The sequence below is a fragment of the Rosa rugosa genome, chromosome 6 (assembly GCF_958449725.1).
Source record: "Rosa rugosa chromosome 6, drRosRugo1.1, whole genome shotgun sequence".
Classification (NCBI taxonomy): Eukaryota; Viridiplantae; Streptophyta; class Magnoliopsida; order Rosales; family Rosaceae; genus Rosa; species Rosa rugosa.
The window spans coordinates 1,360,268-1,375,482 of NC_084825.1; the positions used below are offsets into that span (position 1 = coordinate 1,360,268).

Consider the following 15,215-nt stretch of genomic DNA (forward strand, 5'->3'; position numbering starts at 1 on the left):
CTAGACCTGACGAGCGGAAACAAACATAAAAAAAAAACAGTGAACCGACCGAAAAACCAAGTGACCTGATCCAAGTGACATAACGGGTGAATTCTAATGACTTCGACAAAAAAATTTACTTTATACTTAAAAAGTAGCCGAAGTTGTGTGGCAGCTTCATAGCCTCAAATAATCAAATTATTGGATGACCTTGAGGTACACCCGCTTGGTAGTTGACTTGGGAGTTGGCACATCAACGGGTCATGGACGCCAGACCGGGAAAAAGAGAGAGAGAGAGAGAACTGAGAACATGAACATATAGCTGAAGATAGAAGAAAGTAAAATCTTTGGATTGATTTCTATCTTCATTAATCTTAGCTTTGATAGTTTTAGTTGTGTTGTTCCATTTCGATCAATTCAGCAAAATCCGTTCACTCTTGACAAACTATGGTGTTGGGAGAGGTCTTTCTCGGGGCATTCCTTCAAGTGCTGCTTGACAGGTTGAGCCATAGGGCGATCATCAACTTTGCAAGCCTACGTGGTGTGAATGTGGACAAGAAGCTCAAGAAATGGAGTTCAACGCTATCTGCAATCGGAGCTGTGCTTTATGATGCGGAGGAGAAGCAACTTACGAGCGAGGCTGTCAAACTGTGGCTGGATGATCTCAAAGACTTGGCTTATGATGTTGAAGACATCTTAGACAAGTTTTCCATCGAGGTGTTACGACGCAGAGTCAAGGAGCAACATGGAGCTGCTACCATAAGTAAGGTACGGAGCCTAATTCCCCAAGCTAAATTCAACTTCAATATGCACTCTAAAATCAAGGAGATCACCGATAGACTCCGAGACATATCTGAACGAAAAGAATCGCTTCGTTTGAACGATATTGGGATGTCTAGTAATCATTATAGGGCATGGAAAATGCCACCGAGTTCGTGTCGACCAGATGGACCTGTGATCGGAAGGGACTGGGATAAAAGCCAGATTGTTGGAGTTTTGTCCGGAGCCGAGCCCAGTGCCATCAATTTTCATGTTGTGGCCATTCTTGGCATGGCAGGAGTTGGAAAGACAACACTTGCAGGACATGCATTCAACGACGACGATGATGCCATGCAACAGTTTGACCTTAAGGTGTGGGTATATGTGTCTGATGACTTCAATATAGTGAGAGTGACAAAGGCAATTCTCGAATCAATTACATCGGAGCACTGTAAGTTGAAGGAGTTCAGTAAAGTCCAGGATAATCTCAGTAAGGAGTTGACGGGCAAAAAGTTTCTCATTGTTTTAGATGATGTTTGGGATACATGTGACTACGATATGTGGACCAAATTGCAATCTCCCTTTCGTGTTGGAGCACTAGGAAGTAAGATACTAGTGACAACGCGCCATGAATCAGTTGCAAGAATGATGGGAGCCATACAAGTTCATAATTTGAAGTGTATATCAAGTGATGATTGTTGGCAGGTATTTGAACAACATTCATTCTTGAACGTTAACAACAGCAGACCACATAATTTTGAGTCGCTTCGGGACAAGATTACTGCGAAATGCAATGGATTGCCTTTGGCTGCAAGGACGCTTGGTGGACTTTTACGGTGCAAAGAAATTGGTGAATGGGAAGAAATACTGGACAACAAATTATGGAGTCTATCAGATAAGAGTGGTATTCTCCCAGTATTGAAACTGAGTTATCACTCTCTCTCTTCGAACCTAAAAAGATGCTTTGCTTATTGCTCAATACTTCCAAATGACTATGAATTCAGTGAGAAGCAGTTGATCCTTCTTTGGATGGCAGAGGGTTTGATACAGCATCCAGAACAAAGTAGACAAATGGAAGATTTGGGTGGCGAGTATTTTCAGGAGCTATTATCTAGGTCATTATTTCAAAAATCAAACAAGGACAGTTCACAATATGTTATGCATGACCTCATTAGTGAATTGGCACGGTGGGCTGCAGGAGAAGTTTGTTTCAGACTGGAGGACAATGTGGATGATAACATGCAACATCTTAGGTGTTCTCCAAAAGCTCGACATTCTTCTTACATTTCTGGTGAGTTTGATGGGATTACAAAGTTTGTAGCCTTTTCCGAAGCCAAACGTTTGCGGACGTTCCTGCCATTTACACTTTCTGAAAATCCACAGAATTACTTGACCTGTAAGGTTACTCTTGATTTAGTGCCGAAATTGCAATACTTGAGGGTCCTGTCTTTCAATAGCTACCAGATAACCGAGCTACCAGATTCAATAGGTAAACTGAAGTATCTACGGTACCTTGATGTTTCTCACACGCCAATAAGGAGCTTACCTGAATCAACAAGCACACTTTATAACTTACAGGTATTGATATTAGAAAGTTGTTCTCTTTTGGAGGCACTACCTACACATATGAGGAATCTCATTAATTTGCGTCATCTCAACAATTCAAGTGTACATTCGTTGAAGGGAATGCCTATGCAACTAGGTCGGTTAACTAATCTGCAAACACTTGCTGATTTTGTTGTGGGTAAGGGTAGTGAGTCGGGGATAAGAGAGATAGGTCCTCTACTGCATCTCCGGGGGACATTACACCTCTCAAGACTGGAGAATGTGACTGATGTTGAAGATGCAAGGAGGGCCGACTTAATTAGCAAAAAAGGGCTTGATGTCTTGCTACTACAGTGGCATGAGTTGAACGGCACGGGAGAAAGGGAAGCAGATGTTCTTGACATGTTACAACCTCATAGAAAGCTAAAAGAACTCACCATACGGCGATACACTGGTGAAAAAATTTCTGCTTGGGTGGGAAGTCCTTCATTCACTAGCATGGTACTTGTAAACTTGGAAGATTGTAGTAAATGCAGATTCTTGCCACCACTTGGACAGTTACCTTCTCTCAAGGAGCTTTTCATAAAAGGAATGTCTGGAGTGGAAAGCGTGGGTTCTGAGTTCTATGGAGAGGGTAGCTTGCCGTTTCCACTATTAGAGACCCTTTCATTTCAGAATATGCAAGGATGGAAGGAGTGGATTCCTCTTGAACGACATCAGGGAACTATAGATTTTCCTTGCCTGAAAAAGCTTTCCATTTATGCATGCCCCAAACTGGAGGGTGTGGTGCCAGAGAACCTTGATTCATTAGAAGAGCTTGTGGTTCGTGAATGTGACCAACTGGTGGTTTCAATTGCCAACTATAAAGAACTTTCCGTATTATGCATCCGCTATTGCAAAGGGGTTGTATACACAAGTGTGGTTGACTTTCAGTTATTAGATTTGGAGATAACTGGCTGTGAGGAGCTGACATGTTCATTGCAGAATGAGGATGGATTTCTGCAAAACCTTATGTCACTTCGTCATTTGAGTATTGAAGGTAACTCACATCTTGTTCAATTGCATCACCTCAGATTACTACAAGAGCTTCACATTGATAAGTGGCCAAGCCTAGTTTCTTTTCCATTGGCTAGTTTGCCACCTTCTCTTAAAGATATAAAGATTCGAGGTTGCGATTCTCTTACTTATTTTGCAAGATATCAGATACCGCCAAGTCTAAGGAGAATAGAGATAAATAGATGCCAAAATTTGAAATCATTGGTGGAGGATGAGGAGGCGATAGGGGGCTCTTCATCTTCTTCTCCTTGTTTGATTCAGGATGAGGAGTCCTGTCTCGAGTATTTGAGCATATGGAACTGTCCATCTTTGATAACTCTATCATCCAGAGTCAAGCTACCCAGGGCGCTTAAACACCTTCAGATACATACTTGCAGACAACTGGAGTCAATAGCTGATGCATTACATGATAACATTTCTCTCGAGTACATTCACATCTGGTATTGCTCAAATCTCCAATATTTACCAGAAGGTCTTTACCACCTCTCCAATCTTCAGAAGTTGAGTATTTATGGTTGTAGAAGTCTTGTTTCCTTCCCGACAGGAGGGTTCCCAAGAAGTCCTTCCAACTTGAGAGAGTTTGAGATCACCAGTTGTGAGAAATTGGAGGCCTTACCCAAAGGCATGCACAACCTCAACTCTCTTGAGATATTAAGGATCCCCTATTGTGAAGGTTTCACTTCCTTCCTAGAAGAAGGGTTGCCTCCTAACCTTCAGTCTCTTAAAGTTCTGAATCTCAAGAGTTGTAAACCACTATTCGAATGCGGCTTGCACAGACTCACATCTCTTAGAGAGTTGTGGATCAGTGGTGAAGATCCGGAACTGGTTTCCTTTCCACCCAAGAAAGAGATGGTGCTTCCCAAATCTCTCATTAAGCTCATAATCGAAGACTTTCTGAATCTCAAGTATCTACTCAGCAAAGGGTTTCAGTCCCTCACATCTCTTAAAAGCCTCTATATCTGGAGTTGCCCCAAGCTACTGTCCATTCCAGATGAGGGCAGGCTTCTTTCACTGACACAACTTAGTATCCGTCACTGTCCACTGCTAGAAGTGAGATGCAAACCAGGTAAAGGTCAGTATTGGCGCTCCATAGCCCACATTCCTTACATATGGTTGGGAGACAAGAGAATTCAAGCTCTGTGATTACAACTGATACAAGAGAAAACAGTTGGAATCTGAAATTGTAATATTCCCTTCCAGCAGGTAATTCCAATTCTAGAGAAATCAAGATTATTCGACACAAGAAAGTTCCTTGCTATTATATATTACCTGATAGATACTATATCTTCTCCATTTTCAGACATGTTTTCAGAGCTTGGTGCACTTCATTGCCATTGTAGCTGCAGAAATCAATATTAATCAGGTACATTTGTTTGTTGTGAATTGTGACAGCTGTTCCATCAGGGAAAATGCATTTACATTAGTAAAACTTTATATTAATTTATTTTTGATGAATGCAGTAAAACCTTTTTACCTTCATGAGTTCTGCAAACTAGGGCAGTATTTTACAACGACAACAGCTTGGAGGTCAATATTTGATTTGTTTCTACCCGAATGTGGGTTGTAAAGGGTCAGGATTCAGGAGACTCAGCAGTCGATCAGGACTCAGACTCCAAAAGAAAAAAAACAGAAGATATGTAGGGCAAGTGAGGATAAGTTCTTTCCTATCTCTCATTGCTGTTTGCATTTTTGCTACAAAATTAGAACTTTCTCCCGCATCATCTACTTAGATCCAGAGTATAGTGTTTCAACAGCGTATGACTTGATATCGTTGAAGTTAGTTTGAAAATGTTCTGATGTATTTAGCTTTTCATTGTAGACCCTTGAAGGAGTAAAGCAGCATGGAAATTAGAGAAATTGTCTTTCTAATGGAGCCTTCTGATGGCGAAACTGCCCTGGAATATATTGAGTTGCTGTTCAAGATGATCAATTCAGAAAATACTGGCATCTCCTTGATTGTGCAGGAATTTCTGTGTACAACTTGAAAGCTATTTACTTAAGAAGTGGCAACGTTGAGTCTCTAGAAAGCAGCCTGCATACTAGCGTTTGACTTCTACCTTCACATGCTTATAGAGCTAGGACGGAATTTTTGGGGAAGTACCAAAAATGCTGGTCCAACTGTTATCGGTCATAAGCTGCTAGTTCATCAAATACAATTTGCTTTTATGAACTCTGGAATTTCTTATTGTTATCTTGGCTTGGTAGTGCTGAAGGAAATAGTGGATCAGTGATTGCAACTAAGATATTTTGGGTAGTCTTCTGCGGTTTCACAAAACCAGGGGGAGGAGAGACCGATGTATATATGGATGATAAACATAATGTTATATGTTTTTCATTACTAAAATTATAAACACCATATGTTTTTTTACTGTCTTTTTTATTTTACTTTTCTGGAGTTATCCAAAGTGATGCTTTTAACTGGAGAATCAAAATATTCCTTCATTTATTATATAAAGACAGACGTACAGCCATCACCAATCCCCATCACCACAAACAATCACAGAGACCAAACCTTATGCCTTATAAAGGAGCACAAAGCTTTGCACCGAGTTTCGGTTGCGTGTGGCTTGCCTCTCTAAATTGGGTTTTAGGCAGCCATGACAGTTTGTTACACGTGTCTCCCAGAGAACCCATTCCGCCATTAGTCCCACCTCCGTTTTGGCTCTGGCTTGCCCTTTCTTGCTTCTGGTCTCTTCATCCATCACTCCCTGTTTTGGATTTTCTGGTAATTAATCAATGGCTCTGGCTTGTTGATTTTGTAAAGGTTTGATCTTTTTTTGGTCTGAGTAAATAAAGGTTCAATCTTTACATGGTATTGATTTGTTGTTGATGATGATGTGAATAGGTGTTGGTCTGTTGGAGAAGAAGATGAGAGAAACAGAGGAGGGGATTTGTATAAGGAAATATTGAGAGATGAAGCTGTGGCAAGACTTCATCAGCTTGGAAAGGTCCCATTTGTTATTTCTGTATATAATATTGCAGCTGTTGTCTATTTTTTGTATCAGCAGTCCTTAGTAGCTCAAACTTCCATTGAAAAAAAGTAATTTATTTCCAATCTGCAAGACTGAATCCGATTTCTGAAAAGTACCAAGTATTGGATTTCAAATTGGTGAACATTTGGTTAGAAATATAGTCATCTATAGAGACCAGTCAAAGGATTAATTTCCAGAGAGCTCTTCTAGTCTAACTAGAATTCAAGTTAATACTGAATTAACTCGTTACATTATATGTTATTGTTATTGTTCTTGAATTTTGCTTGGTGTCTGAATCAATAGGTAAGTGATGGTGATGGTTATCTTGAGAGGATATTCATGAGCCCAGCAGCTGTGAGGGCTGGAAATCTTATCCGCGAATGGATGGAGGATGCTGGTTTGCGAACGTGAGCTTCAATCCTAGTTTGTTTGCATCCAAACAGTAGTGTTTGAGGAATTCTTGGCTCATGTTTGGTCTTGATATCCAGGTGGGTTCGTTGCTTGAGAAATGTACATGGTCGAGTTGAGGGCACAAATGCTAGTGCTGAGGTTCTAATACTTGGTTCTCATTTGGTACTGTTCTTTTCCCCTAAATTTCCTTACTGAATTTGTACTCTGGTACTACAAACAACAGGAGTAATTAACAGTTCCATCCCCTTTATCTATTTGTTATAACATGATACTGTTGTTGATGCCGGGATATTTGATGGGTCTTTACTCTTTAGGCATCATTTCTGTGGTATCTGCATTGAAGGTTTTGAGTATCGATGGAAAATTGGGAGAACTAAAGCGGCCGGTTGAGGTCAGTGTAAAATTGAGGTTTTGTGGAAACATATTGTAATACCCCAAAATTTTGTTTTCCGTCAATAAGTTGTTTTTGACATTTGAGGAACTTAAGTTTGTGCCGAGTTTTATTTGCAAAATTTGTTACGATTTGCCATTTTAGTTTTCAATTCAAAATATTTATTTTTCTTTACATTTGGGCTTTTCTTGAGTAATGATTTTCTCAAGTTTAGAAATATTATCCAAATCAGCTCAATCGGATTTGTATTGAGGTCTGTACATTAGTCTGAGTAGTGGTTGCTGAGAAATCAGCAATCAGCATATCTCGGGTTCAATTATTCATCTTCTTTTCCAATTCGAATCTGTTAAAGTGTTAAGAAATTGATAGTGTAAAGTCTTTGACAGCAAACGTGAAAGTTAGTCAAGGGGGAGATCAATTGGAGCAAGCTGCTGAGGCCCATGATACTGCAAAAACCACCTGATAAGCTTGAGGTAGGGGGAAAAATTGTTTTTAAGCTATTTGGGTTATGATTCTCTTAAAGGAAATTCATTTGGTGATTTCGTTAAACTCCGTACTTTCATTGTTTGAATGCATTGATCACTTGGTCCCTTGGACCAACTGCATGTTTTTCCATGTTTCGATATTGAGTAAAAGAAAAAAAAAAAAAAAAGGGGGGGGGTGTACTTTATTTTGCGATTTATGCTTGCAGTGCCCAGTTTGCTTCTTTGTTAATCAGATGCAATTGCATGCTCTGTTTTCATACTCCAAAGTTGCATGCAACAACTTATTTGCTTCTTCAAGTTTGAAGATTTAAAAACTAGTAAAGTTATGTTTCTGAATCCAAATTATAGTTGCATGTTTGAGTTTTGGAAGTGGTGAGTATGTAGCTTGGATGATGATTGTGAATGCTCGGGCATAATGACCCGTGAGCTTTGAATTGTTATGGGCACAATGACCCAAATTCCCCGGGGAAGCCCCTTGCGAGGGCGTAAGTGCAATGAGTTATGAATGTATGATAAGGTACGATAAGGTATGCTACACTCCCTTCCAATTGTTGATTTTACGAAATGACTTTCTGTTTTGATTTGGAAAGTTAGAGAGTTGTTTTTCATTGAATTTTAGTTTCTGCTATTGTCTGAGAAACCCTTTCATGCCTTGTGGCAATCTCCTATAGTTTTCAGCTATATGATGTTTATGTGGTTTGAGAAATTGTTGATATTTTCATGTTCAAAGTGAACTTCTTTTAAAGTCGTTTCAAGAAGGCATAGAATGATTTTTGAGACAAATGCGATTTCGAAAACGATTTTTAAAACCCCTACTGGGCATCGTTTATGCTCACCCCGTCTTCCTCAAAACCTTTTCAGGTGGCTCACTCTATTTGTAAATAGCTTCTGGTCTAAAGCTAATTTTTGGTGGCATTGCTACGTGGAGAATCCTCTTGACTAGGAGAGATTGTGGGTGAACTTTGTTCATAATTTGAGAAGTTCTTGCGAAGGCTAGGTTGCTGTACGTACTTTTGACTTAATATCACTGGTACCTACTTGAGGAAGCTTTAGGTTCTACTTACCTGGGATGTGAACAACCAAATGGGGTTGTAATGTTCATTGTAACCTTGTTGTAATCCTACGTATCTTTGGTGTCCAGTAGCTATACATTACGTTTGTAAGCTTGTCTTTTGTTGTGCCTATCAAGTTATAAGTTCAAGTGTAGTTTTCAGAAATTTCGTTAGTTTGCAGCTTCTTTTTCCCTTCCGTTGTTTGAGTCCTCTACAAGGTTTGCTCTCTTATGAAAATCAACTGTATCAAAGTATACCCTTCAAGGTTTCTCACAAAGTAATTTTTACCAAAATAAACCAACTTTTAGATTTAAAACTTCATATTGAGATCAAAAACAGCTTTGCTGAATTTCTGAGAAAGCTACTGATCTGTTAACTTCGAGCTCTGTGATACCGTACTTACTGATCTCTAAATGTCGTGAAATTTTGGTATGTTTCTGTTCTGCCAGTTAACAATTGATCTGGAAATTTTCTTGTCTTTTGGACACTCAGTGAATTTTTGGTGAATTTTCTAAGTTGCCTTTGCTGCTGCTATGTTCTTCTGAAACCTGACAGTTCAGTCTATTTGCATCCATCATTTTCCTTACTTCTCGAACTCTGATTAGCTTGAAATTTTAGTATGTTATACCTTGTTATGTCAGCTTTCATTCTGGAAAATTTCAAGTCATTTCTGCACACAATGAATTTTTTGTAAATCCTCAAAGCCGAACTGTTCCTGCCTAAAGGTTACATATTAAGTTGTGTCATATTTGGTCTTTTCTGAATTTCTCTTGCTTGAGAACCCCTTAAGTCATACCCCGGGTTTGGGGTGTGACACATATCATTGGCTCATTGAAAAGTATCATTGACTACTTCACAAGAAACATTTCACTAAATCTCTTCCACTGTATGCAGAAATTACTGTTTGGTGGCTCTGCTAGAATTCTAACTACTAATATCATGTTGCTTTTGCTCAACATCTGTAGGTAATAGCATTTAGTGATGAAGAAGGAGTAAGGTTTCAGTCTACATTCATAGGAAGTGCTGCTATAGCTGGAATTTTACCAGTTTCAGCACTGCAAATAACTGATAAAAGGTTTCCTCGAATAAATCCTAATTTATATCTATTTGTAACACTATTCTTTATCAATTAATTTATGATTATAGTCCTTGTTCAGTGGTGTGACAATTCAAGATGCTCTTAAGAAAAACTCCATTGAAGTTACAGAGGAGCACTTGCAGCAGCTCAGATATGACCCAAAGTCAGTTTGGGGTTATGTTGAGGTATAATGCCCTACGCTGGTTATGTTGATAACCTGTATTAGAATATTCTCTGTGGAAACAGCAATAAAATGGATGCATGTTCTCTGACTGCAAACTCTGCTGATTGTTTCATGTTGTAGATTCACATTGAACAAGGGCCTGTACTGGAATGGGTTGGTTTTCCTCTAGGAGTTGTTAAAGGCATAGCTGGACAGACAAGACTAAAGGTATCAAAAGTGTTTCAGCTTTTCATAGGTGCATGTCTAAATTATGTTTCATTTAATCATACAAACAAGAAAAATTTCTGTAGTTGAGAATTGTACTATGCAACTACACATATATGTCTGGAACTCATGAGGATTCAAAAAGGGACTAATATTGATTTTTAGGTCCTGGAAAAAGTGGAACAACATCTTTATGAGAAACTACACGTCTCATAAGGGAAAATTTCTGTATCATTTCATGAGAGAACCAAGAAGTTGAATACAAAAGCTCCTATTATAGATTGTATTTCATCATACAGATGTTGATGTATAAAGTAGTAAACTACAATGGCATTATATTATACTTTTATTTCGGCTCACTCCAATATACATAAACATTGTAGGTTACAATGAGAGGTTCCCAGGGGCATGCTGGAACAGTTCCAATGTCCATGCGTCATGACCCTATGGCTGCTGCTGCGGAAGCCATTGTATTGTTAGAAAGCCTATGTAAGCATCCTCAAGATTTTCTGTCTTTTGATGGTCAATGCAAAAGTTACTCATTAGAATCACTTTCAACTTACTCGTTTGTACCGTTGGTGAGATATCGACTTGGCCAAGTGCAAGTAATGTTATTCCAGGACAGGCAAGAAGTTTATCTCTTGACATTGCTAAATTTGATATTAAATGCTAAATCGGGTAATGAAAATGATCTTCTTGATTTCAGGTAACATTCACAGTAGATTTACGTGCAATTGATGACATGGGACGTGAAGCTGTTGTATGTGAATTATCTAACCGATTGTATCAAATATGTGATAGGCGTTCAGTTTCGTGCACAATTGATCGGAAGGTGTGGAACTTTTCATGTCCTAGTCAATCATTTGCAGGTAGCTTAACAAGTAAGACAGTAACCTTACATGCTTTGAACCTTTTCAGCATGATGCAAATGCAGTCATTTGCGATTCTGAGCTGACTTCGAAGCTGAAGTCAGCAGCTTATCTTGGGCTCAAGAGAATGACAGGTTCTGTTCAGGATGAACTACCTGTATTAATGAGTGGAGCAGGACATGATGCAATGGCTCTGTCTCATTTAACTAAGGTTTGTTATCTTTAATTTGCAAGATGAATCATGAACCATATGTTACTGTTTGTGTTATTTCCTGTGGTGTATATAATTCTGGTCTCCAAAAATATGAACAGGTGGGTATGCTTTTTGTCCGCTGTCGAGGAGGCATAAGTCACTTCCTTGAAGAACATGTATTGGATGATATGATGTTTGGGCATCTGGTTTGGCAATCCTGGCATTCATAGAGACTCAGCTGTAGATTGGAACATTTTTTTTCGACATTGCTGTATATATAGGAGAAATCTCAATAATCTAGTATGTGACAATTGTACATAATCATGATGGGTCTTGTATGTGACAATTCTTTTGTCAAGTACAAACCTAAAATTAAGGGATCATATTTACTCTGCAATGTGAAGCCCCTGCATAATGTTTCTCATTTTACTAGTACTGTGACATTTTCTATTCTTTATTTACTAGTACTGGAGGTCTAGCCATTGGAAGTGCGACCCCCGCTCCCCCCAATCCCCCCATTTTATTCATATGAAACAGAAAAATTTACAAACCAAGAGGGAGACATTAGAACCTTACCTCTTCAAGGAAATTTCACAACTTTCTACCAAAAACAAAAGCCAAACTTGATAATACGGACACTCAGACTGACCATACAAGTGAAAAAAGAAAAGCATAGCAGCTAAATCATTGCTGCTATTACCAAACTAACAACAGCAACATCAAATCAAACAACAAGGTTCATAAGGAAATGTACATCGTACATTATTGCATAGATAGAATAGATAAAAATCAGCAAGCATATTATATAACTACTGCTTTCTTTTTGTTTTGTTTCCGATCACTGCCTTGCGGCTTTCAAACGAGCTACTTTCAATGCAATTGCTAGTGCTACTTTCTCTTTGATGTGGTCAAAAAATTGAAAATAAGCATACCTCCATGACTTCTTCAATATCAATGTGCCACAAACACTCCAAAAGCCTATGATAAAGCCAAGCACCGCGCTGGTATATAAACCAAGCTTTTCATCATCAGCTTCATGAGGCTCATGCTGAGGCTCATGCATGTTGCCTCCATCTTCTGTGCAATTTGAAAGAGGAAATCCACAGAGTGAAGGATTGCCCTCATAAATAGATGAATCATCGAGCGTCTGAAGTTGGTTGCCCGAAGGAATTCTTCCGGTCAACTTGTTGCAAGACAAGTTCAAGTGAGATAAGAAGGTCAGAGAAGCGAGACTTTGTGGAATCTGTCCTGAAAGCTGGTTCTGGGAGAGGTCAAGTGTTTCAAGCAAGTGCAAGTTTCCAATTCTTGAGGGGATATTTCCACTTAATTGATTAATGGACAAGTTTAATGTAGCTAATTGAACGAGACTGCTGATTTCTTCAGGAATTTCACCTTCTAAATCATTACTTGAAAAATCAATAATGAATAGAAGCCTCGCATTGTCCTCTAAGTATTCACTTGCTCTTCCTTTTACAGTCACAGTTGTTACCTCAAAATCACCACTGTAGGACCAGTTCCCATAACTATCGATTAAAGAAGTCAATTTATTCAAACAGTTGGGAATAGTCCCTGAAAATCTATTGTGACTAAGGTCTAGGATGTGAAGGGAAGGAAGACTGCACAAATGATGAGGAATATGTCCACTTAAAGAGTTTGATTGCAATTGCAGCACTGTGAATGTGGATAGTTTTGATCCTATCCAAGAAGGTATGCTTCCAGTAAATTTGTTGCCTCCAAGATAAAGTCTCTGCAAATCAGAGCAATTTTGCAAGGCAGAAGGAATTTCTCCGCTAAAATGATTGTTGTCTGTCTTTAGTATTCCAAGAGAACTTGGAATGCCCATTGAGCTTGGAATATTACCAGACATATTGTTGTTTGAGACATCCACAATGACTATGTTGCTCCAGAAACTCCATTCTTTAGGGAATTCTCCGGATAACTGATTGTTATTCAGAGAAAGTTGAGATAGATATTGAATGCTACAAATAGATGATGGAATAGTTCCATCAAATTGATTATGGCTCAAAACTATGGAACGCAGATTCGGAAAAGAGTTGAATCGGAACGGAAGCTTTCCGCTTATTTGATTGGAAGATAAATCCAACCATTGGATCTGGGAAGATATCTTAGAGAGCCATTCCTCTGGTATTGCACCCGAGAGTCCAGCATTCTCAAGTGAGACCGACACGAGCTCAGTTTGAGATTGAAGCCATACAGGGAAGTCGGGGCCTACTCGGCAGTTGTGCATTTCAATGTGGTGGAGCTTGAAAGGAGGAATCCATTCATAATCAATCAAATTGAAAATGATGGGCACAGGTTGGGCTGTGCTAACTGCAAAAGACTCTAATTTTGTGAGATTTATGAAATGGGCTTCGGTTAAATTGCCTTCCCATGAATTATAAGATAGATCAAGGCTCACTAGCTGAGAAAGTTTTCCCAAACTTTGAGGAATGGAACCGTTGAAAATATTATAAGATAGATCAAGGCTCACTAGCTGAGAAAGTTTTCCCAAACTTTGAGGAATGGAACCGTTGAAAGAGTTGAAGCTGAGATCAAGTGTCTGCAGGGATGATGATAAATTGCTGATAATAAATTCTGGAATGGATCCCCAAAAAGAGTTGGAGTTGAGATCGAGATGCTGCAGGCTTCTCAGCATTCCCAACGAACTAGGCAATTTGCCTACCAGCCCACACTCTTGCAAATCTAGTGACTCCATTCTATTAAATGAACAATTTGAGAAACCACTCAAAAACTCTTCAATCCCCCCATCAATTTGATTCCATGCAAGACTTAATGACTTGAGCCTGCACAAATTTCCACTAAATTTGGGAAATTGACCTTTGAGTCCTACATCCTGTAAGTCAAGGTGTTCTAGAGATTTGAGTCTTACAAATTCATCAAGAAAGGGGCCACTGACAAAATTCCCACCCAGATCAACTTTTGTAAGGCTAGTAAGATTAAACATCCAGTTAGGATATGAAAAATTAATACTATTCCATGACATATCAAGGACCAAAAGTGATGTGAAGTTAATTGTAGGGATGGAGAGTGGAAGCTGGTTTCCATCAGTTAGGCAACCAGACAAATGCAACTCTAAGAGTGAAGGAAGCATGTTAACCTCATGTAGCCAACTAACTCCTGTGCTGCTAAGGTTCACACCTCCAAGATTGAGGTATTTTAGGGAAGAGAGATGAGAAAGCCAATTCAAGTTTTTGGAAGAAAGAGACTCACTAGAACCGAGGTCAAGATAGTTCAAGTTTGAGAGGTTACCAAGAGAAGAAGGAATCTCTCCCACAACTGAATTCAAAGACTGGGTACTGGAAAAATTGAGATATCTCAGACTTGTAAGCTCCCCAATAAACTTGGGAATGTGTGTCCCTTGAAAATCATTCGAGCTCAAGTCTAAGTAACTCAAATGTTTCAAGCCAAGCAAAGAAGGATTAATTAACTTACCCCCCAAAAGAGACTGAATATACTCCGTGGTGTTCCACTGATCATCACCAGTGGTGTATGGATATGTATTACGGAGGTCAACCGTTGCAACATGACCAGTGCGGTTGTTGCATGAAATCCCTGTCCATTGGCAGCATTCGTGACCAGCCCAAGAAGAAAGCTTACCAGAAGGATCACTGAGATCTTGTTTAAAGCTGAGAAGTGCTCGCCTCTCTTCCTCCATGCATGATTCCACCACGACACTGCAATTGTTTAGGCACGAAGATGCCAAAAATAACAAGAGCAAGAAGTGAAGAATGAGGCGAGAGATCGGGTTAAAGTAAACATAGATATCCATTATTTTCTGGCCTTTAACTTCGTGTCGTTGCAGATGCATAGGAAGCTGAGCACAAGTTGAATTTATAGCAAGTCTAAGGTTGAACCGCGTGGTAAGGTTTATTTGTCCAGAATATTCCAAGTCGTCATGCAACATCAACACAATTTACGAGTTTAGGAAACTTTAAGTGATGATGGATGAGTGAGTGATGGAGGTGCGTTTTAGATTAGAAATCCAATCAGTAAAGACTTTGAAGAGTCTCCCTTCT

The 15,215-nt window shown here is 39.2% G+C and overlaps 2 protein-coding genes and 1 pseudogene across 2 annotated transcripts in view; 2 read left to right on the top strand and 1 right to left on the bottom strand.

Moving 5' to 3' along the window:
• The first annotated feature begins 201 nt into the window (after positions 1 to 201).
• LOC133718812 (putative disease resistance RPP13-like protein 1) overlaps positions 202 to 15,215 on the top strand; it is a 31,787-nt gene continuing 16,773 nt past the window's right edge. The window contains exons 1-3 of the mRNA XM_062145695.1: positions 202 to 4,542; positions 4,640 to 4,702; positions 4,800 to 4,985. Coding sequence (XP_062001679.1) covers positions 427 to 4,482 — 4,056 coding nt within the window. The 5' untranslated portion in view covers positions 202 to 426 and the 3' untranslated portion in view covers positions 4,483 to 4,542; positions 4,640 to 4,702; positions 4,800 to 4,985. The remainder of the gene's footprint in view (positions 4,543 to 4,639; positions 4,703 to 4,799; positions 4,986 to 15,215) is intronic.
• Positions 5,937 to 11,575, top strand: LOC133714493 (allantoate deiminase 2-like; annotated as a pseudogene).
• On the bottom strand, positions 11,757 to 15,015 carry LOC133714494 (receptor-like protein EIX2). Its single transcript, XM_062140613.1, has one exon. It carries the CDS (start codon positions 15,005 to 15,007, stop codon positions 12,017 to 12,019), a length of 2,991 nt encoding a protein of 996 aa, XP_061996597.1. The 5' UTR covers positions 15,008 to 15,015; the 3' UTR covers positions 11,757 to 12,016.

What these genes read in the sequence shown, in the direction of transcription:
- LOC133714494 (XM_062140613.1), bottom strand. Translation starts at nt 15,007, where the DNA reads ATGCATCTGCAACGACACGAAGTTAAAGGCCAGAAAATAATGGATATC.